This window comes from Talpa occidentalis, unplaced genomic scaffold, assembly GCF_014898055.3.
Source record: "Talpa occidentalis isolate TD23 unplaced genomic scaffold, MPIMG_talOcc4v2.1 talOcc4.10, whole genome shotgun sequence".
Taxonomy (NCBI): domain Eukaryota; kingdom Metazoa; phylum Chordata; class Mammalia; order Eulipotyphla; family Talpidae; genus Talpa; species Talpa occidentalis.
Genome location: NW_023600993.1, coordinates 69,924,895 through 69,949,565, shown reverse-complemented (window position 1 = coordinate 69,949,565; position 24,671 = coordinate 69,924,895). Strand labels below are relative to the sequence as shown.

The 24,671-nt window shown below is 40.3% G+C and overlaps 1 protein-coding gene across 4 annotated transcripts in view; it reads left to right on the top strand.

The window, feature by feature from the left end:
- CFAP61 (cilia and flagella associated protein 61) overlaps positions 1-24,671 on the top strand; it is a 278,265-nt gene that overhangs the window by 213,596 nt on the left and 39,998 nt on the right. For all 4 annotated transcript variants that reach the window (XM_054695984.1, XM_054695993.1, XM_037493943.2 and 1 more), the window contains exons 24-25: positions 863-954; positions 8,848-9,053. In XM_054695984.1, the coding sequence (XP_054551959.1) occupies positions 863-954; positions 8,848-9,053 (298 nt within the window). The remainder of the gene's footprint in view (positions 1-862; positions 955-8,847; positions 9,054-24,671) is intronic.

Below are 24,671 nucleotides of genomic sequence, written 5' to 3'. Positions count from 1 at the left end.
ATACAAGTAACAGGATTTTTTGGGTGGGGGGGAGGAAGTGAGAGATATCTATGAAAATAGTGCCTTTGAATGTTGTGTACCTTCTACCAGAAAAATGCACATATTTACAAAATCATATGTTCACTTCCAGAAGGCTGGTGGACCAATGACCCCCTACAGTGTCCATGTCCATATACAGAAACTCAGACTAAAGAACAAAAGCCTTATATTTCAGCTCTTGGTTTGGTTTGGTTTGGTTTTGTCTCAGCTTAACTAAGTTGTCTTTAGAGCTCCTGCTCCTCTTCTCACTCCCGTGAGACCTCAGGAAAGGTGGTGGCCTTAGGAAAGGAAGAGAGTGATGGATGTCAGAGGCCAGAGCTCAAACAGACTCAGATTTCTGGGGCAAGTTAGAAATAGTAAGAATTTGACACTGATAGTTTTCTAAAACAGTGATCAAGAAGTTCGTTGATTTTCCTTATCGTATTTAGCTTAGTAACATTTTGGTTACATAATGGGAGGAGTGATGGGGAATGGGAACCCCACTGTAACACTGAAAGCCTCTAAAGGCTTTGATCTGGCTTTGACAGGCCTAGGTTAGAATACCAGGAGTGGGAAATCACAGGGTACACAGCACCAGCTTGGCACAGCTTGGAGCACTGGTGACTATATTATAGGGTATAAAGGCACATGCATATTGATTTTATTAAATAAGCTCAAACATCTCAGGGAGTGCCTTACTATATATTAGCAGTACTTTAGTGAGAAAGTTTGAGTAGCATAAACCATCATAATCATCTCTATTTTTCCTGTGATTCAAATGTATAAATGCTGTTACTCACCATATGAACAACTAAAACAGCATAATACTTGCCATTTCTTCCAGGGGGCATTCTTCCGGGGTCTTACCATTATCTGCATGTTGCCAAACCTGCCATTGTAATTCCGTTGGAGGTACATAGGGCCCAGTCTGATTTTGTAAGTATTATTCCTGAATTTCATTTTACTTATAATACTTTGTATACAGAGGGGTTAAATTCTTTATTTGGTCTTTAGTGTAATGCATTGGCTCATACATCAGAAAGCCACTATGGTAGCCAGCCCCCAAACTGGCCCCCAATGATTCTTTCCCCTTGGTATTCATGACCTCATATGTTCTCCTGCCACAATGAAAGGGACTAATTTGTGTAGCCAATAGGATATAATGGAAATGACAGTGGGTGACTTCCAAGTCTAGGTTATGAAAGATGTGACAACTTCCAATATGCACCGTCCCACACCCTCCCTGGATCATTTGCTGACAGATGGTAAGGTTACCAAGCAAGATCTTTGGAGAGGTCCCTATGGTAAGGATTTGAGGATTACTGCAACCACCATTAGAAATCTGCCAGTTATTTGAGGGAGTTGACTTGGTAGGGGATCCTCCAGCTCCAGTCAAGCCTTCAGATAATGCAGGCCCAACCCACATCTTCGATACAACCTCATGGGATGCCATGAACCAGAACATCCCATCTAAACCACTCCCAATTTCTGACACCTGACAACTGAGATAATGAAAATTTATTGTTTTAGCCACTGTTTTTAAATATATGTGTTTTTATTTTTTTAGAACAGCTTTAGGTTTATAGTAAAAGAGAGAGGAAAATACAGTCTTCTCATTACCAACATCTCCCACCAGAATGGTACATTTCTACAATTGATGAACTTACATTCACACCTCATAATCACCCGAAGTCCACAGTTTACAGTAGTGTTTACTCTTGGTGTTATACATTTTATGAATTTGGACAGATGTATAATCACATGGATCTACCATTATGCTATTATACAGAGTAGTTTCACTGCTTTAAAAATCCTCTGTGTTGGGCGTCCCCGGTGGCACAGCGGTTGAGCGCTGGGCTGCGAAGCTGCCCACAGCCTCCGCAGCGCTGGTTCGATCCCCGGCCTCCGGCAAGGGTTCCACACGGCGGGCAGACCTCTCCTGCCATGTCCGCTGCTCCCCTCAGCAGTGTATTTCGTCGGTCTGCCTGTTCTGTTCCCCGCTCTGGCTCTGGTGAATTCTCTCACCCTTCCGCGCTTCTGACTATACCCAGTGCTTGCATAAATAAATAAATAAATATTTTTAAAAAGATTAAAAAAAAATAAAAATCCTCTGTGCTCTACCTTCCCCTACCCCCAACTTCTGGCAATTACTGGTTCATTTATTCTCTCCATAGTTTTGCCTTTTCCAGAATGTCATGCAATTGGAATCATACAGTATGTAACCTTTTCAGATTGACTTCTTTCACTTAATAACATGTATTTGTTTCTTCGATGCCCTTTCATGGCATGATAACTCATTTTTTTTCTGCATTGAATAACATTTCAGTCTACAGTGTGTCATAATGTATTTATCCATTCACCTACTGAAGGACATTAATACACAAAGCTCTGAGGTAATCTGTGATGCATCAATGAACAACTAAAACAGCCTTTGTAGTACTGTAGCAAGTTGCTTAGGGTCTTAAATGCCTGTTCAGAGCCCATTGTCATCCTGCCCTCCCTGAATTATACCAAAGGGGCTATTGAGGAGAAGCAGAATCTATAGAGTGGGACGTCCTCTGGGCTAAAAGGAACCAGAAAGAACATACCTGGTCAGTCAATTGTTAGGTCTTTAAATAAGATTCTTGGACAGATGGTCCCACTGGTGTTCATTGTTAACTGGGGTGGGCTGGGGGCCCCTCTCTGATGTGTCATGGTTTCTTTTTTATAAGTGAGGCAGACACTGAAAGTTACTTCACTTCTGTTCCCATTTTCTTATCTGGACTATTTTGGGGGTTTAAGGATATGACTAACTAAAAGAACATTTCCTGGAGAATTGGATTGGCAATGTGGCAGGTTCTGGCCAATAGGAAAGTCATTGGTCAATAGTAGAAACTATTGGAAAATTCCTTAAAGTGGGCAGCCACATAATGGCATAGGTTATTGGTCCCTGGAATGTCAGGAAATCAGAATCCCAGCTCTTCCTTTTAGTTCCCATAGGCTCTGAACAAGTTTCTCAAATTCTCTGTATTTCTGGGATTATTAGGCTCATGTGTAAAGTGACACTGCTTTAAAGGAACAGAAGAGTGTGGGGTCATTTTCACCATCAGTCAGTGGTGGACATTGTTGTTAATCATAGTTCCAGATAAATAATGAAACCCGGTTTTTCCAGGTAAAGGACAGCTTCTGTATGTTTCAATTCGTTTCCCTTTGGCCTGCCCCAGATTCTTTTCCTGTACACATGTTCTGATGCAAAATTTTCTTACAAATGAAAAAAACAATCGCAGCAAATGGTGATCCAGTTTCTACTGCCATGTAACAACTTGGGAATGAGACGTGCCCATTTGATTCTGTTCACAGATTCTGTGGGTCAGGAATTCAAGCAGGGTCCAGTGGGAACTGTTTGCTTCTGTTCTACAGTGTCTGGGGCCTTGCCGGGAGGACAAGTAGGTTAGGGAGTGACTCAATAGTTCAGATCATCTGAGGCTAATTTAGTCATAACTGAAAGCTTGCAACTCATCTGGGCTGGAGTGACTCAAAGTGAGAGCCTCTCACATTGTCATGCCCAGGCTTCCTCACAGCATGGCACCCTGGAATGATCAGACTTCTTATATGACAACTGAGGGTTCCAAGTGCAGTGTCCTCACCAGCATTTTGGATTGACTTTTTGTTCAGCCTGGAAAGTCACACTGCATCACTGACCTTACACCATCTGTTGACACAGTCACAGTCCACTGGTATTCAAGAAGGGGACATAGAATTCACCTCTCAATGGGAATATTGTTGTGGTCATCTTTGGAAAAAATAATATGCTACAGATGAAGTGGAACAAGATGAAATATAGACAATGAGTTCAATGGATGAGCACATCGGTCCTTGTAGGTTAAGAACTGGCTATGTACAAGAGCTAGAAAATATAAGACTTAGTTTCAGACAGATTCTTCAAGGACATTGTGTGATTTCCTACATGCAGTGCCATTTATTTATGAACCACTGCACTGGCTCTCTTTCTGAATAAAGTCAGAGGAGGAGCCAAAAGGGGTTTTTAGATAATGAGTTTTAATAAGAATGCAACTTAAATAGATTCTTTGGCTGGTGCTATGACAGTATTTGAACAGGACCCCTGACTTTAATTAACCATTTGCCAGGTGGGCCTCCTTTTTAATTAGTACAGAAGATTTAAACAGATTTCTTCCATTTTATTCTCCAAGAAAAAAAATTGTAGGATGGTTCCATGGCAATCTTTTGGAGTTGGAATTAATTTGATTAAGTAAAATTGTTGCCAAAATGGTCAGGCAGTCACCTAAATATAGCCAATTGAGAATAGAGGCCATTGAACAATATTTCAGTAGAAAAACTAAATTAATATTTTTACCTAGTATGGATGAATTTTATCAAACTTTTATAGCCCTCATTAACTGGAATATTTAAATTTAAAGATACTTTAGTAATTCATGAGCTCCCGGAGAGGTAACCCAACAAAAGGAAGAAACGGGACCTCAAGTCATCTACATAATAAACTAATTTACAGATTCACGTCCACATGCTTTGTTGGCTTATACACCATGGAATAAAGAAATTTGTCACAACAAATTCTGCTTTGGATGCCATTAAATTTAAAATTGTGTGTTCATCATGAGAGCCGGGAACTTGATTTCTTGTAACTAATTCTGATTAATCTTGTCTTCTACTTGGCCTGAATTCCAGAGCTTTTCCCAATCTTTGTCAAAATCATAAAGGATACTTGTATTGAGAAAAAAGGAAGAAAGAAAAACCCACAAGAATCAGTCACGCCAACCAAAATTTAAAATTCAAATTTCAAATTTCCTAATAATTTACTTATACACTTAAAAGAAGGAACTAGACACGCCACACAGAATTGGGACATGTGTGAAATAATTATCATAACCCCCAAATCCTTCATGGAGTGGCAGTGCTGGAAACTGCCTAAGTCATCGTTTAGTAAAGTGGTTTTTTTGTTTGTTTGTTTTTTGTTTTTGTGAGACTAGGCAGAGAAAGAGTTCTGAATTTCACTCGATTTTCCTGATTTGTTAACAACTACAATTAGAAATGACCTAAGAAAATTTAGATATGTCTTCCCAGTCCTAAAGGGTAATTTATGTTTGAGAAACCCTAATGTAGGTAAGTTATCTTTAATGCCAATGCAAAATATTTGTATCCCAAATTCCCAGAATGCCCTTCCCAGTTGTGCTCACACAGTCCCAAATCTCATTAAAGTGCACACAATTACTTCCAAAGATAAGGTTAACTATCATAGCATAATTTAGTCATTTCCTTACCAACATTGTGGCTGTTTTCTGTGCTCTTCAAGCACTCATGTCTATAATGTGCTAAAACATAGGCAACTCAAGGAATCTAATTCAGTCTTCAAATTAAACAATAAAAAGAGGCCCAAACAAACAGATTCATGACAAGTCACTGAAAGCAATGCCTACAATACCACAACACGCTGACATTGGTGGGGCACGGGGCGGGGTTGTGGGGGGGGCACACAACATTCACACTCTCAGCCAGCAACCAATCAGGGCTCTGCCAGAATTTGTCAAGACATGATCAACTAAGTTACCATGGTCTGAATCTTGAAGAACTTAGCCTGACGCAAATAAGCCCCTTGAAGCATGGAGTCCTGTGCGCAAAGTTAAAGTATATAATGAATCGAGATTTAGTCAGTCGGCCTCCCTGGTGGTGCACGGGGTAAAGTTTCATCACTATGAAGTCATCCACAGCCACTGTAGCACAAGTTCGATCCCAGGCCAGGAAGCTAACCCACACGGTGCAGCAGACCTCTCCTGTCTCACCTGCTGCTCCCCTCAGCAGTGTATTTCAGTCAGTCTGCCTATTCTGTTCTCCACTCTGTGTCTGATGAATCCCCTCACCCCCCATAACTCTGGCCAGTATCCCCGTTCTTGTATGCATAAATAAATAAATCCTAAAAAAAACCGCACAATTTAATCAGTCACCTGGGCAGATCTTAAGGCGTGTACCTTTGATGCCTGGGTTCCCTTCCATAATCACTCACACATTTTTAAAAGGAGAAGGGGAGATCAAGACCTTGTGGGATTGCTAACTCTCTTCTTCAGTGAGCTCTGAGGAAGACTGGCAGCTAAAACTATGCTAAAGCTGGTGTCAGTGTCCCCTCTCCCAGACCCCTAGCCACTCCATCACCTTGGCCAAGGGAGTGGCCCCTTTTCAGATACTCACTCAACTTTTCTACTTTGCCATCATGACTGTGAAGGGGCCTCTCACCCCTGGGATTGGAGAGCTACATCTAAAGTTGCTGATGCTGAACTCAAATTGTCTTTAATGTCTTGGGTATCATTTCTTCACTCTCATAGGTATATGTGTGTTTAATGCAGAAATTATGGTTATGATGGCAGGTCACCAAATAAAGTCAGTAGCAGGGATTTTTCTGTGATGCCACCTTTCCACCCTGGGTGGTATTCATTGTTCAAATCTGCAAAGTCAAAACTTGAAAAACAGATCTCAATGGGGGAAAAAAAGTCCACAGGGCTAGAATCTAGAACTGGAGAACTACTGGTCACAAGAGCATGCTTGCCACAACTCAGTGTATTTTAAAATATCTTTTTTAAGATAAACACATGCAATTTGCAGCAACATGGATGGCGTTGGAAGGGATCATGCTCAGCGAAATAAGCCAAAAAGAAAAAGAAAAATACCGGATGGTCTCACTCATAGCAGGAATCTAGAAAACTTAAATAAGGGACCAGGAAAATGAATAACTATAAGAAAGTGAAAATCAAAATCAACAAAAAACTATGAACCAGAGACACTTTTAGGGGGGCGGGGGCAGGAGGGGAGGGATTGGGGTCAGAATGGGGGGGCTGCAATTGTATGGGGAATATAACAATAAAATTTATTATTTTAAAAAAATAAATAAAAAAAAATAAAATATCTTTTTTAAAATTCATTTTAGAAGTGATAGTCATTTTTTAAAAATAGAAGCTACAAATAGTTAAATAAACAGCAAGAGAAAATACAAAAATGACCCAGTCCCTCAACCACAGAAAATGGCCATTAACATTTTGTTAAAATGTTGATACAAATAATAGTACTGTGTATTTTTATAAAAATAGAATGAACTTGGACAAATTATAAAATAGTGTAAATTATATATTATTCTTCTATAGTGCAACATTCACTGTGAATATGTTTTTCTGTTATAAAATATAGTGCACCAATAATTTCCACTGGATGCATGGCAGGGCCCTGTGTGCTGTACCATGATTGTTAGAGAAAGTCTTACTGAGTGTTCGTTTCTAAACACTTTGTCTTCATCCATCCTATTGAATGATGGACCGTTTGCACCTCCCTTGAGGTGCTGTCCCTCAACCCCTTACCTATGTATTTTCTATTTCATTTATCCCAAAATAACCTTTTCCTCACCCATACTTGGGGTTAGTCCAAGATGTGCAAGACATCCCTCCTTCTAGCTCACGATTGGTTGATTCCCCTTCAGGGCTTTGCCACGTGGTACCAAACACCAACCAGTTGCTTCAATTTTAACATCTAGTTAAACCATATGTCCTTCTTTAGACAAAATCCCCAGGGGATGTCCAGGACTAAGTAAATGTTTGAGATTGTGTAGTCCAACTCATCTTGGCTTTCTAAATGTCACACTGAAGTTCAGGGCAAAAGCCTAAATCTAGCTGCACTAAGCAAAGAGGTATTGAATGTTTCCATGCACTGAGTTCAGATTCTGGGCAAAGGGCAAGTTCAACCGCCACCAACAAAACCTATGTTTGTCCTCCGAGGGTTCCCAGGGTAGCTTTCTGAGTCTGTGGGGGAGTGGTGTCTGGTTGGTGGGCCAATACACATCAGAAACTAAAAGAGAAAAAGCGGGAGTGGCATAATAGAACAGCATCTTCCCTGGTCATCCGGGTTTGTGGCAGGTTTACCAGTTTCTAGGGGGTATAAAACCACATATCCACATCTTTGATAATTTACAAACTAGAAAATCACCTTAAGAATGTTGTATGTAGGGCCTCCCTGGTGATGCAAGGGGTTAAGATGCAAACTATGAAGCTGCCCGCAGCCACTGCAGCACGAGTTCTATCCCCAGCCATCCAGGGAGCTTCCCGCATGGCACAGCAGACCTGTCCTGTCTCACCCGCTGCTCCCCTCAGCAATGTATTTCAGTCAGTCTGCCTGTTCTGTTCCCTGCTCTGTCTCTGGTGAGTCCTCTCACCCCCCGTACACCTCTGGCCTGTACCCCAGTTCTTGTATGTGTAATAAATAAATCTTAAAAAAAAAAGAATGTTGTATGTGTATTGCCCATAACTGTGGTCTTTCTCCTGAGAACAGACCTTAAAAAATAGCTAAACCTCCCTAAACCCAGCTACCAGAGACTTATCTGTTCCTTGTTTCCTCTGTTTAAGTACACTTGAAAATGACTGATATTCTTTCTCATCACTTTTGACTACGAAGTTTTCTCAAAATGGTGCTGTGAGAAACTAAGAAAATGAAGTCTTAAAACAACTCACAGAAGAGAATAAGCCCAGTTCCATGAATTAGCTGTATGAGGTATCGAGTAATAGAGAATTGGTCGTAACCTAGCAACTAATTTAGAAACACGGAACAATGCAATCAGTTTAAAATATCCTGAGGAACATTTAGTCATTAAGTCCAAGTATGTGATTTCTGACACACTGTTATCTTCTTTTGAGTTCAGTCAATATCCATTACTGTTATTTGCAACAAGTGATAAGGTATAACCTCTCTGGTATATTTGAAAAATAAATTGCTGTGACAAAGTTCCCAGAGTCCAGAGATGTTTCTAATGCTGTTTTCCTGATCTACCCTCTTACCCAGGGTTTAGAAATAATCACAGGTAGTGCGAAAAATGGGACCTACTTCCGAATACATATTAACAAGTATAAAATGGTGGAAACCATCACGTGCCTTTCCAGGAAGCCTTTCCCTGTCTCCAACTACATCCGCTTGTTTGGCCAACACGAACAAGTCCTCAACAACCTGTGTAATCGCTTTGACAACAACATGATCAAAGATCTCTACAGGTAAGCTGGATGTTGCATTTTACTCAGGGGAAATGCAACATACAAAGTCTCATAAATGATGTGTGTTTTGTGATGCACTAGGAAGCAAAATGGAAATCCATAAGAGATACTAAGGTGGAAGAGATCTCTTTCTAACATAATAGTCTATCTGATCAGTACCATTGGCAGGAGAGCAGAGTATCATGGTGGGGATGTCCAGGGACTCTGGAGTGCCCACATGTGATCTCATGGCTACACACAAGCCTCGGGCCCAGATATATCCATGCATGGCCTCCCTCCTATGGAAGGGACCAGATAAGATGATATGCCAAGTTCCTTTCAACACTGGACTGCAAAGAGCAGTGATCAGAAATCTCAGAAGTTCTTTTGGGAGCCAGATGTGGAAGCACCTGGTCCTGGAAGGAACTTCACAGCCATAGCATAGGCTGTGTATGATCCCAGCCTTCTGCTCAAGGAAAGGGAGATAGTCACTTGCCCAAGACACTGTTAAGGAGATTCTGCAGTGTCAGGTTGGCTAGCTCGGGTGACTCAGTGGTGTCTTCAAATTCTAAGACACGCTTTCATTCTCGTCCTCTAGGAAGGTAGAGTAGATGTTAGAGTAGAAAGCTACCTTTGGATATAGTCTGCTATTTAGAAAGCTTTGGAGAATTTCTCACCACAAAACAAGATGATGACAGTCAGTACCAGAGATTTGTAGGTCAGAAGTCCTTGAATTCCATTGTCCTCAGTATCCATAGGGTGACTGCCAGCATTGGCGTGAATCTCTTCTCTCTTCAAAAATGTTTATAAATTGTAGACTACAACATAAAAACAAAAAAGTATATAAAACAAAACATGTATGTACATGTGCCTGCCACCTATGTTAATAAATAATTCCTGATCGAAGGAAAGAAAAGTAGACAGAACTTAAAACTTCAAAGATCACTATGGAGTTTCCCTCCTTTCCGAAGAGGGCTATTTTGTTCCCTGACCTCTGAGGTGCCATCTAGGAGACAGGGAAAAAGTTCCTACTGACCCTGCCTTAGGGAGTTGGAGCCAAAAAAGAGGAGTCCCTGTGTTCCTGGGAACACCAAATTCAAATTTCCATAGAAATTCTGGCTTCATGGATTATGTGACCTGGAGCCTCTGGGTATTGAATGTCTACCACCTTTCAGGCACTTTGTGTTTGTTATTTCATTTCATTCTCATAGTAACCCTGTGAGACAGGTAGTTCTAGTCCAGTTCTGCACAAAAGCAAGGAGGCTATGTGGTAAGGATAGTGGGCAGGAGAGGCAGATGGCCTCCTTTTGAATCCTGCCTTCATTACTTGATAATTATGTCCTTGGGCAAGTTAAGTTCTGTGGGTTTCCTTCCACCTCCTTATATGTAAAATTTGGATAATTGACCTACTTTTGAGATTTGGTGTGAGGTTAAATGAAATGCCCCATTGTAACAGGGTGGTCCCCAGAAAAGGGGGAAGTTCCAGGTTCCCTGCCCACCTGTTCCTTCCTCAGTCTCTTCTGCAGCTTCTCCTCTTCCTGCTCAGCTCCACCCTCCCTTGGGTGGGGCAGGGAACCTGGAACTTCCCCCTTTCCTGGGGACCACCCTGTTACACCACCACATATGCATTTTTTTTATTTGTAGTGATTGAGTTTTATATTCAGTCGTTAATCCGTATCATAATTTAACCTATTATTGATATTTAAGCTATTTACTGTTTTTCCCCCTTTATGACCAATATCACTGTGAACATCCTTGCGTGTCATTTCTTATGTTCTTAAATTAAATCCCTAGAAGTGCAGTTGCTGGACCAAAGAATATGCGTATTTTGTTAAAGATTTATTTATTTATGCATACAAGTCCAGAGGTACAGGCCAGAGGTGCAGGCAGTGAGAGGCTTCACCAGAGACAGAGTGAGGAACAGAACATGCAGATGGACTGAAATACACTGCTGAGGGGAGCAGCGGGCAAGACAGGAGAGGTCTGCTGCGCCATGTGGGTTGCTCCCTGGCCCCGTATCAAAATGCTGCAGAGGCTGTGGATTGCTTCATAGTGCTGTGCTTAACCCCTTGCATCACCAGGGAGGCCAGAATATGCATATTTTTAAGGACTTTTCATTTAAAATGCCCACTGGGAAAACCATAACCATTAACATTCATCCAGTTTCATCTTTTTTTTTTAATTTCCAGCTTGAAAAGAGCATTGTATTATTTTTTAATGTATACATTTTTTGCTCCAAGTTATTTGATATGGTATGTGGCAGCAGAAGGTGAGGAGAGTTGCTGTGAATGTGGTTGGGAGGTAAGGTTGAAAAGGGTCTCCTTGATCAACTAGAAAGTTTGTACCCAGCAGATGATGTTGATCTGCTGATGATAAAGATTTATACTCACACTTTGTATTCTGATTTTAAAAATATTAGGTGTTCACAGGGAGGCTGTTTGAACAAGGCTTTCCCCTTCCAATTCAATCTAGAATAGATTGAAGCCTGTAGACTGCCTTCCTGCTTCTTTCTACTTCTCTGCCTCATCACATCGTCTCTGATCAACCTCTGAGATTCATCTCAATGCCTGTGGGGCATTCTTCTTTGTCCCACTATGTTCTGCATTCAAATGCTTACTACACTGCATTGTGTTTGTTGGCATCCCCTGAGCACTTATCTCTAACCCCGCATACCTTAGCCTGCATTCCTGAGGGTAAAGCTGTATGTTGATTACTTTTGATTCCACAGCCTGTTGCCTTGCACATATAAAGTTTTGAATACATGCTTAATGAATGTGAAAAAAATAATTGTAAAAATAAATATCATACAAAACAGTGAATATACTGTATCTATGTAAAATAAAATGTGAAAGCTAGAAGGAGGGAGTACATGAGATGTTATATATTATATCCAGGTAATGATTTTCAAGAAATTTCGTCTAATTTTCAAGCTACCCCTAGTAAGTTTTAAAGGGCAAAAAAGGGAAGAAAGAATTCCTTACTTTGAGGTGTTAGAAGCCCCTCTGTCTCCTTGGAGGCAACCACTCTCCTGAATCTTGGGTTAATCATTCCCTTTCTTTCCTGTAAAGCAGAGATCAGCAAACTCTGTCTATAAAGGATCATAGTAAATATTTTCAGCTTACAGGCCCTATAACCTCTGTAACGAGTACTAACCTCTGCCGCAGTAGTGCGAAAGCAGCTGTACACAGTACATAAACAAATGGACATGGTTGTGTCCCCAGTAAAGCTTATTTGCCAAAACAGGCACCGGGCCAACAGCTTGTTTTAAAAATGTGCCACGCATATGTGATTTCCTAACTAATATATTAACTTGTTTTGCCTACTTCTGAATGGATTCTGTGGCTGACTAGAGCGAGTCAACACTGCTTAGCACTGTGTTCGTGAGGCCCATGAGGTCGCCACGCAGGGCTGCGGTTCATTTGCTTTCCCCGCTGTGTAATATTCCCTTGTACAACTGTGTCACAATCTGTCCATCTGTTTTCCTGGTGATTGATATTTCTATTGTTCCTAGTTCCATGCCACTACAAACAATGTTATGGGATTTACAGACACACCTCAATGTGCAAGAATTTCCCTTAGGTGTACAAGTTGATACCAAAATGTTCCACAAAGCAGTTGTATTGAACTCCCTGCAGCAGTGCCTGAGAGGCCCCACAGCTCCGTCAAACCTCCCTGCCAAGGCCATTCTTCTGTGTGAGGAGGTGTCTGTCTTCCTGTGGCTTTAATTTTCCCTTTACTAATTAATAGCTTGACTTACTGCCTTTTCATTTACTCATGGGCAATTCTTACTAGTTTCTGTGAAATTGTCATTTTATGACATTTGTCCATTTTTCTTTGGATTTTCTTCTTACTGACCCTCATTTTTTATAGACTTGTGGATAGAAACTTGTATTGGTTCTATATTTATGATATATCTTCTCCCATTTTGAAGCATGGCTTTTTATTTTCTTTATGAGGTGTCAATTATCTCATATTCTTCATTTCAATGCAAACTATTTGTCTTTTGGGGGGTGTTTTGGATATTTTTGTCCCTTTGCATTTGCAAACGTTTTATAGCAGAGTTGTCAAGCCCTGTACAAAACCTCATTGATTTGATAAGAAATGCATTAAGTTTTAAATCAATTAGACGAGAATTGACATCTTCGATATTAAGTCCAATACCGTAGCATAGTATGGATCTTTACTTATTTAGGGCTTCTTTAATATCTTTCAGCAAAGGCTTATAATTTTCTTGCAAATGATTTGCACAATTTCCATTTGATATGATCTATTTTTTCCCTTGCTGTTGCAAATATATTTTATTACTTGTTGGTGTATAGTGCCTAGAAATGTATTTTGTATGGTTCTAAATTCTGCTAATTTCTAAATGCCCTCATTCATTCAAATAACTTACCTGTAGATTCTTTTAGCTTTTCTATACAAAAAAAATTATATCACATGCAAATAACAGTTTTGTTTCTTCTTTTCCAATCTTTGTCAGTTTTATATTTTTTTCTTATCTCACTGCACTCTCTAAGATTGGCAATAAGAGGTAGTTAAGAGGCAGTGAGAGATGGCACTCGTGTCATTCTTAATTTTGAAGAAAATGTGATCAGTATTATATGTATGACATTTGCCATTGATACTTTTTTAGATGTCCTTTATCAGATTAAAATCTTTCTTTTTATTATTAGTTCCTTAAGCGTTTTTATCATGCATGGATTTTTAATATATTTTTCCACAAATACTTAATTTCTGAAACCTTATGTATGAGGAGGTTTTCCAAGTGCTTTGAATTATTATTTGGGAAAGAAGCAAATTCCTTAGTCATTTCTTCTTCAAATCTTTGTGTACTTGACTCTGATTGTTATTATAAATGAATAAAAATCCAAGTATTTATCAGCTGAATTGATTTATTCTGTAGTGAGTGCAGAGGCTTTTATTGCTGCTTCCAACTATATCCAAAATATTTAAGTTAATGGGGAATTCGCTGTTTGTTTTTTAAAAAATCCCTCTTTGGGGAGTGATACGCTAAAGACTCTTCTCCCAGAAGAAAATGTTTCTGGGCCTCCCTGGTGGCACAAGGGGTTAAGCACAGCACTATGAAGCTATCTGTAGCCTGTGCAGCACGAGTTCGATTCCCGGCCAGGGAGCTACCCACATGGCGCAGCAGACCTCTCCTGTCTTGCCCGCTGCTCCCCTCAGCAGTGTATTTCGGCCAGTTTGCCTGTTCTGTTCCCCACTCTGTCTCTGGTGAATCCTCTCACCTCCCACACCTCTGGTCTGTACCCCAGCCCTTGTAAGCATAAATAAATAAATCTTAAAAAAAAAAAAAAGAAAATGTTTCGCATTTGACCAAATTCAATAGTCCTAAGAGGTTCTTCTTCCCTGAGAAGTAGGTGATGTTGAAGCAGACATTGACTGTGGGACCGCTAATAGGGGCCCAGCTGTTAACTGAACATAGTAATAATTTTATAAAGTTAATCTGATTTGCACAGAGTAAGTATTTGGGATAGCAAATTGTGCAACACTGGATATTGGGAAGTGCCAGTAGATCTGTGTAAGAAAGAAGCAAAAGGGGCAGGACGATGGTGGCTGCATCAAAGGCTCGTATTCTGGTAATGCCGAGGCACCTCCATGCATGCAGCAGTCCCCGTGCGAGTCAGTGTGGACACGCAGCTGCAGCCATATTCTCTTCGTGTGCCATGACATGCCGCCAGGCCCCAGTGCTAATTCTGTTATCAGATAGACTGGGCAAGGCTCTTTCCAAGCAGGCAGGCTCTTTCCAAGCAGGCAGGGCGAATGGTTAGCTGATTTTGGCTGCGACATGATTATCGATTATTTCCCTGACCTCAGCAGCACAAGCAACATCCTTTGTTGGAACCCAAGCATGCTTTACTCCACCACATCTGGGGGTGTTCTCCTCCATGATGGGGGCAACTGACTCTTACAAACTGCTCTGTCTTCTGTAAGTCAGGCATGGCCTTAAGATCAGGTTCCTCTCTGGTTTCAAAGAAACCCTGTAGGTTCTTTCTCTCCACTCCCCCCAATCTAGTCTCATTTCATCAAAGGCCAGGAAAGAGCAAGCACTGGAGGTGCCAGTGGGAGCGGTGGCAACCACGGGGGCAGATGTTGTGGCTATGTTGGCCTTACCAGCTGCGACTGTGGTTGCCAGAGGAGGAGGCTTGCTTGGAGCAGCTTTGGTACCCGTGGTGGCAGCTGAACAGCCAGCCACCATGATCACAGGCTGACAGCTGTCACAGAGCAGCAGTGCAGCTGAGGGTCTGCAGTCCAGGCTGGCTTGCAGTCTGCCTATATTTTAGTCTTTGTTTCTACCTTGGATAGCCAATACAAGCCACTGGCGGTGGAGAGAACAAATTCACTACCGGTGACTCTGCACATGCATGTGCATGTGTTCTCTGTGTGTGTATGCATGTGCATGTGTGAAAAAAATGAATTGATGGATTGATTGACCTACCACTTTAGAATAATAATGGTATCCATTTGTATCATTTGTTTCTTCTGAACCTGTCTGAACTACTAGTATTTAAAGTCATCTAACAGATAGATTATGAAAATTTCCTTTGCTTTAGTCTTCTTAGGAACACTTGTATCCCAAAGGCTTGCCACAGACACATACATGCACACCTATCACGAACTTTACAATCCCCCCGCAGAATGAGTCCTATGTCAATGTTTCAAACAAGCAGCTCCATATACCTTTGGGACTGTTAAGGCAGAAGGAATTTCCATGAGGGGTTCCAGTAGCCAGAAAATGGAAACCGAAGGTGGAGAGGAGAGGAGAGGCACAGGCAATTTCCTAAGACATCCCAGTCATGGGGCTTTATTTAACCAGGCATGCCAGGCCTTCCCTGCTTTTTTAACTCTACCTTATCTCATTTGCCCCCTCTTCTCCATGGCCCTGCAAAAAAAAAAAAAAAAGGGTCTTGCCTACTGAATCCCTCTCCCCTTAGCCTTAATTAGCAGTCGGTACCATCCTTTATCCTCACGGCATGAATAGGTCTTGCCCTCACGTCTTTGTGTGAGCCCATCAGATACTCATCAACCTTGATTAAATCACCTCTTTTCACATCTTAACATGCTCGGCTCTCAAAGACTGCCCTCACATGACCCTCCTCTCCTGCAAGCGCTGCCATCCTCCTCCACACTTTCCCAAACACTCGAATGGCCTATTTTTAGTGGGTAAGTGCTGCTGTGCACAATATTCTAAATGGGATTTGAGCAGGCCCTTTAAAAGGTTGCCATTACCTTTTTGAACTGTGAGGCTCCAGAAGTTATTCCCTTAGGGAAGCTGCCTTGTGCTCTCTGTCTGCGGAGCTGCAAAGCAGGATGCTGCCAGCCCACATTGTCTCCTAATTCATTTATTAGACTCCAATTGGAGTCATTTAATCACGACTTAAATCTGTTCTTCTGCAGTCAGTGGCATTGCACTGTGTCAGTAGTGAAATCACACACTACATTCTAGGTGCCCATTTTATCGGATTTATCAAAATTTTCTTGAAATTTGCTTTCCAATTTTTTTGCACATACCAAAAAGTTTTGGGATAATAGTTCTCCCAAGATCCAAACTTCCCTGGCAGCCACTTACCAAGTAACACACTGCCTCTCTTAAAGTATTCCTGCTTGTCTATTTCATTTCAGATAATGCCGGTTCCACTGGCTAGCCTTATCATTTCTCAATGCACTAAAATCAAAATCTTCTCTCTTTCATTTTGTTTTGCAGTCATTTAATTGTAGTCCATTCTTTACCCTCCTAAAAGGTGATTTAGATTGGGCTTGCTTTCTTACCGGCTGGGGGCCTCTTTGCTCATTCCCTGATCTCTTTGCTCCAACAAGCAGCTTCTTACCCAGTGGAATTTCGCATAGGATTACATAGCCTGTGAGACTGAACCCGCATTTTTTAATATCCTTGTTAACCAGACGGTCAGCCTTAAACTTGAAAGTATAGACCAATGTGGAGCCAAATTCCATTCGACACAACATATGTCCGTTATTACTGGTTGTATTACTTGTGCTAAAAGCCTAGGGTTGTGTTGTTGTTTTTTCTGGTGTAGGTCACCTCCCTCCTCTTTCCCACTGTGACATTTGTGTGGAATTAACCTTTCCTGGGATGAAAGGCAAGATTGTTTTGAACAGTCTTGAAATTATAGCCAGCACATGTCCCTTCGGATATTTGTGCCAAAGATTATAATGTGAAAGAAAAACAAACACTCTCACTTACTTAGTCAGGAATGAATGTTAAAAGTAATTAATGCCTGGGTTTCCATGAAAATTTGGACCTGTAGAAAATTTCTTATCCGATGTGTTCCAATAATTTGCCTAATTCATCATGAAAATATAGTTTGGCATATCGTATGAGTTTATCAGAAAGGCCTGAGTTATCTTATGGTTTTGAGGGATCAGGAAGCTACGGTCTTATTTCAAGAACCTCAGTCTCATTTGGGTTATTAAGAATCTTTGCCTTGAGGATTCTGTCCACAAATGAATAAAAGAAAAATGAGCATTATATCTCACGGTCAAGCTTTTTCTTTTAATGTTATTGACTGTTTTTATTAATGAGAATGTAAAGAATGAGCAAAAAAATTCAGTACCAGTTACCATGAATCTGTAGTGGGCAACGAGGGGCAGGGATCATGTTTATTGCAGATTACTCTTCATCAGCATTTCCTTACCCACCTTGTTCAAAGTGAACTCTCACAGCCCTTATCACCCCTTCTGGCATTATTGCCTCTTGAAATAGAGGAACTTAACACTCTCCTGACTATAAAAGAAAACCAATGCTTTCCTTATCTGAAAGGAAATGTGTATATTCAGATTCAATATTAACATGGGGGGGGGGGTGGATTTCAGTGCAGCAATGGTCCTGCACCCCAGAAAGCAGTGCTGGAACTGGAATTGTACATGGGACAAATGACATCAAGTGTGAGACTGACTCACATACACATCCAATGGATCACATTGACATAATTTTTTAAAACCCCTACTTTTACAAGGCTTTATAAGATGAAGAGAACACCACTGCCACCTGCAATCTACCTGTAACCCACTCCCCACAGCTGCCACCTCCCAAGTTGATACAAATTTAAAGAAATACAGTCCTTCCTTTAAAAATCCAAGTGAGCAAGTGCCTTAAAATTGTGTTAATGTTTATACTTCCCATACCTTATTTTAAAATTGTCTGTTTGGAGGTACCCAAATAAAAATATATACTTTTATTTCAGAGTCTTGCTCTCAGAAAAAAATTGCTTAGAGGACATTGTCAACAATTAAATAAGTGTGATATTGGGTGCTTCTTTAAAGTCAGTGCTGTGTGAACACTAGAGTGGATACTGCATCTCTCAGGGGCTTTATAGCAGACATTTCTAAGCTTGCTCTGAAAGATGATTTCATTGCATAACATGGGCACAAAAACAACCAGGTAGGTTCTGAATATCATTTCAAATTTGAAATTATAAGTTTGAGTTATAAAGTATGTCTAGTATCTAATATATAGTTTTAAAAAATGTTTTAGAAAATTGTTTCATACTTTGTCAAGAATCCTTGACAAACACTTAAACTTGCACTGATGTGATAGCCACTTGCCACATATGACGATTACATTTTAATAAAGTTTAAGTAAAATGAAAAGTTCACTTCCTCATTAATACTAGTCACACATCACATGCTCAACAGCCATCACATGCTCAACAGCTACCCCATTGGACAGTATGAAATAGAGCATTTCCATCATAGCAGAAAGTTCTCTGGGACATCCCTGCTGTAGGCCCGTCACAGTCAGGGAATTTGTAGTAAGTAGCAGTGGGCCCTGCATCTATGGACAATCACTTTCTAAAATGCTAGTCAGTTGGTTCTGAGTCCCTGATGTACAGATGTAGTAGCTAATAGATGCGTTTTAGTGAGAGCTCAGCGGACAGAAGAAGAAAGTGATTTCTCTATATGCTCACATTTTGGGGATCAACCAGAAGGAAAACACTCTATAAATCTTGTGCCAAAGGTGGACTAATGTGGCGGGATGGGAGTGTGAGACAAGTGGCAGGGCAGGCAAGCTCTCTGGCCATTGATTACACAAGCAAGGCAAGGGGTGCTTGGCCTCAAAGTCTGAAATAAAGATTCTACATAGGCCTTGTTGTGGGCTAGGGTTAAGTCTCAGCACTATCGCTGCTACGGCTGAGTTCAATCTCTGGCCAGAGAGCTGACTCACATGGTGCAGCAGACCTCTCCTATTTTACCTATTGCTCCCCTAAGCAGTGTATTTCAGTAGATCTGCCTGTTCTGCTCCCCACTCGGTCTCTGGCAAATCCTCTCATCCCTGCACCTCTGGCCTATACCCCAGTTCTTCTATGCAAAAAAAAAAAAAACCCAAATATTTCATCTCACCACATCTGTCCTTCCTGCCCATTTATGCCTGTGTACAGCTCAACTATCCAAATCCCAAGCACCCTGCTACTTCCTCACCAATTATCCATGGCAGTCTAATTGCTAACATCCTATCCCATTGTCAGATCCCAGCTCTTGATTTGGGGTTCAGGAGATCTGACAGTATGTTCAAACTGACTTTAGTCCCTCTGAGCATTTATGTAATGTCACTTTTTGTTTCAAACTTTTGCTGCAGGAGTTAAAACCCTTCATAGATTTTCTTCCCCCTTCTTATCTGGCCTCATATGGTTGAAGGTTATTATTTATGATTTTAAAATAATAGCTGATGAGTCAATGGTTAGCTACAAGGCTACTGAATTGCTTTAATATAAATACCTCTTTACCAAGCTCCAAGAAAAACTGAGTTGTTCTATTGTTATTGGAATTGTTAAAATAAATACATTTCAGAAATCATGTTTTCAGTCTATTGAACCATGAGAAGAAACTGGTCTGCCTCCCTAAATTTTTTATGGCAAACTAATTGCAGAGATGCTTTGAAGTCAACTGGGCAGCATGGAAATATCAAGCATGCAACATTCCCATTTCTTTCCTCTTAGGCCTGGATTTTTTTGTTTCTTTTTTAAGGATTATTAAGTTCATATTTGTTTGCTTTTTAGTATTTTCCATTGCTGAAGTCATACATGTTGTTACAGAACATTTAGAAAAAAATTGAGTGAAGTAATATTGCTTTATGACATTATATAAGTTTCAGGTGTGTGTCATTATAAATCAGTGTCTCTATATATTGCATTCAGTTCACCGCTAAAAGTCCTATTCTATCCTTCATCATAAAACTAACTACTTCTACCCTGTTTACACACCCATTTCTGTCCTTCCCTTCCGCTAACACTAATTTGGTCTTATAGCCTAAAAGAAAAATGTATTTAACTAAGTAGAATACAAAACCCATACCTAATCCCACCAACAAGAATATATTTTAGATGAGTAAACTACATGACATGAGTTAATGGATAGCTGCATTTAGAATTCAGACCTGCAACAAACTCATGGACAGTACAACTGAAGTCTCTTGGAAGCAATGAAGACCTCAACTGTAGCCCAGCACACTCACTCCATAGATAAGAAAAACAAAGTGGCAGTTTTGTCAGGATCGCAACCATTGAGGTGGCACCAGGAGCACCAGACCAGAGTCCATTCTTTTGGTCTAAGTCTCACACCAGCAAAATAGATACCTGAAGTCCTGCTTCTTGCCACCCACAAGACTTTGCTACAGCCTATAGCATACACTACCATGACCAGGCTTTCCAGCAAAAGCAAGTTAAACAGTGAAAGCAGCCCTCCACCTTCTGGTATTTACATTGACCTTCCAAGTCTGCCTTGAGGGTATCTCTTTGGAAGAAAGTGGGTCCAGGTATGTTTGTTTGTTTATTTTATTTTTTCTGTTTTTATCAATTAATTACTTTTTTACTTTTTTATTTATTTATGCATAAAAGAGCTGGGGTACAGGCCAGAGACACGGGGCGGGGGTGAGAGGACTCACCAGAGACAGAGCAGGGAACAGAACAGGCAGACTGACTGAAATACACTGCAAAGGTGAACAGCGGGCGAGCCAGGAGAGGTCTGCTGTGCCATGTGGGTAGGTCCCTGGCTGGCCAGGGATCAAACTAGTGCTGCAGAGGCTGCAGATTGCTTCATAGTGCAGTGCTTAACCCCTTGCGCCACCAGGGAGGCCCTAATTACTTTTGTCTTATATAGTTTTAGTCCCCATAGTTCATTCTCCTGCCACCATATCACCTGTGAGCCATCACAGGTGATTTTCTCTTGTGTTCTTCCCTCTCCTGTTTGACCCATCTACTTCCCTCTCCTTTGTTGTATGCCTCAGATCTGTGGTTGACTTGCTAGTTTTAACTTTTTCTTGACCTTTTGTGTGGTTTCTCTATATTGACATATAAGTGAGACCATCTGATATTTATTGTTTTCCTTCTGACTTATTTCAGTTAGCATAATGTCCTCCAGCTTCACCCAAATTGCAGCAAATGGCATGAGTTTGTCTTTTTTTTTTTTAGTTTGTCTTTTTTGATCACCAAGTAATATTCCATTGTATAAATATACCATATCTTTTTGATCCATTCATCTATTGGGGGTCATTGAGGTTGTTTCCATTTCTTGGCTATTGTAAATAGTGCTGCAATAAATAAACATAGGAGTGCAGGTTTCCTTTCAAATTAGTGTTTTTGTGCCCTTGGGTAGATTCCTAGGAGTGGCATAGCTCTATCATATGGTAGATCCATTTTTGTGTTCTGAGGAACCTCCACACAGCTTTCCATAGTGGTTGGACCAGTTTATATTCCTACCAGCAATGTAAGAGGTTTCCTTTATCTCCACATTATCTCCAGCATTTGTTGTTTCCATTTTTGTTTTGTTTTTTTTAATGTGGGCTATTCTTACTGGAGTGAGGTTGTATCTCATTGTGTTTTTGATTTTCATTTCCCTCATAATTAGTGTTGCTGAGCATTTTCAATATGCCTGTTGATCATTTGCATTTCTTCTTTGGAGAAGTGTTTTTCATTTCTTCTGCCCAGTTTTTGATTGGGTTGTTTGTTTGTTTATGTCGAGCTGTGTAAGCTCTTTGTAGATCTTTGATATCTATTCCTTATCCATTGCATGGTGTGAAAATATTTTCTCCCATTCAATAGGATGTCTCTTTGTTTTGGTTACTGTCTTTTTTGCTGAACAGAAGCTTTTAAATTTAACAGTCCCGGCTATTTATCTTTGCTTCATTTTCCTTGTTTCTGGAGATGAGTCCTCAAACTCAAAGAAGTTTCTGAGATGTATGTCGTGGAGTGTTCGGTCTATGTATCCTTATATTTGTTTTATGGTGTCAGGCCTTAAATTAAAATCTTTTATCCATATTGAGTTGATTTTTGTATATTGTGTAAGATAGCAGTCTAATTTCATTCTTTTGCATGTTGCAGTCTAGTTTTCCCAACACGATTTATTGAAGAGACTTTCCTTGTTTCAATGTATATTCCTTGCTCCTTTGTCATAGATTAGTTGACTATATATGTGTGTGTATTTTTTTTTTCTTGGCTTTCAATTGGTCTGTGTGTCTGTTTTTGTTCCAATACCATGCTGTTTTTATTATAATGGCTTTGTAGTATTTTTTTAAGCCTTGGAGTGTTATAACTCCATTTTCCCCCTTTCAGTCAGAGGAACTTTCACTATTCAGGGATTTTTGTGGTTTCATATGAATTTCATCAATATTTGTTCCATTTCTTTGAAGACTGCCATGTGATTTTTATTGGGATTGCAATGAATCTGTAAATTGCTTTTGGCCAATCTTAGGCATTTTGGGATGCTACAAAGTATCTGGAATGTCATACTACAAGGGGTCTGGAATGCAATTGGCTAAGCGAGTCTGCAATATATCCCATAACTAACTAATTAAACTAGATCAGAAGTCAGTCAATTTTTTAAAAAGGAAAATTATCAAGAACTCTGCTCTTGAAATTTGGATTTACATCTATTATCAATAAGAATGTACTTTGTCCTAATTAGAGTCTCACAAACACCAAAAATCCTATGAACAGATGTTGTAACATTCAATTTAAAAAATTATTTAGGAAGTATTTACCCCTTCATAGAAACAGCTAAAATGAACAAAATGTTAAGATAAAAAAGTTTCAGATGTTGCAGTATACATACACCTATCAAGGCCTGAAGCTTTATTCCCAAAATTTATAGGGTATTATAAACATATGATGAGTTAATATATTTTTTTAAAGATTTATGTATTTATGCATACAAGAGCTGGGGTACAGGCCAGAGGGATGGGGGGTGAGAGGATTCACCAGAGACAGAGCAGGGAACAGAACAGGCAGATTGACCAAAGTACACTGCTGAGGGGAGCAGCTGGTGAGTCAGGAGAGGTCTGCTGCGCCATGTGTGTTGCTCCCTAGCTGGCTGGGGATCGAACTCATGCTTCTGTGGCTGCAGATAGCTTCATAGATTGCGTCTTAACCCCTTGCGCCACCAGGGAGACCCAATATGATATTTTTTAAATTGAAAATATGACAACAAAGTACGGAGATCTCTGAAAAAACTGGAAACAAATTTGGTGAACCCTAAAATTAATCCAGCTTCTTGCCCTGAGAGAATTTCCAAGCCATGTCAATGGGAGTGAAACCCAGCAATGTCCCTAAGTTGAGTCACAGAGCTGTGAGTCTGGGGAAGTGAGGGCAGCTAGATCGCAAAACAGGATGCGGGAGAGATGAGAGATCACAGATTGAGAAACTTGGAGATCATTAGAAGGGTCCCCTTGAGTATTCTGTTGAGTACTGATTAACACATGCAGATAAGAAAACTATTCAAGGCCAGGAAATAAAAAACACTCAAAAGAATTAGGTTATAGGGCCTCCCCGGTGGCGTAGCGGTTGAGCGCTAGGTTGCGAAGCTGCCCGCAGCCTCTGCAGCGCCGGTTCGATCCCCGGCTGCTCCCCGGCCACTGTAGGAGGGTCCCACATGGCGCGCAGACCTCTCCTGCCGCCTGCTGCTCCCCTCAGCAGTGTACTTCGGTGCTCTGCCTGCTCTGCTCAACTTATTCAATTGACATCAACCCAGAACTGACACAGATGTTAGAATTAGCAAACATATTAAAAGTTACTAAAACAGTTAATATATTCCATACATTTTTTAAATGTTAAGTAGATATGTAGAAAATACATAAAAGACACAACTCAAACTTCTACAAAATGAAATCTGCAATGTCTGAGATGAAAAAATATATTGGATGAGACGAATGGGAGATTAAATCTTGCTGATGAAAGAATTTGTGAATTTGAAAGACATAATAATTGAAATACCCAAAATCAAACAGAAAGAGAAAAAAAGAATTTAAAACAAAGAGCAGAGCAGAGTATCAATGAGTGATGGGACAACTTCACACTGAGACCTAAAGAAATGATTTCCAAATCATGCAAACCCACAAATCCAAGAGGCCCAATGAGTCTCAAGAATGAAAAACATGATGAAAACTGGACCAACCCATCCCATAATCAAACTGCTCAAAATCATTGATAAAGAAACATTGATAAGAAGGTGACAGACACAAACAGCAAAAGGAAACAGACACATTACTTAGAGAGACAGAGATAAGAATGACAGCAAATTCCTTATCAGGAATAATGCAAGTGAGAAGTCAGTGGAACAACATCTTTAAACTACAGACAAATATTTTCAAATTTTAGAACACATTTATTACAC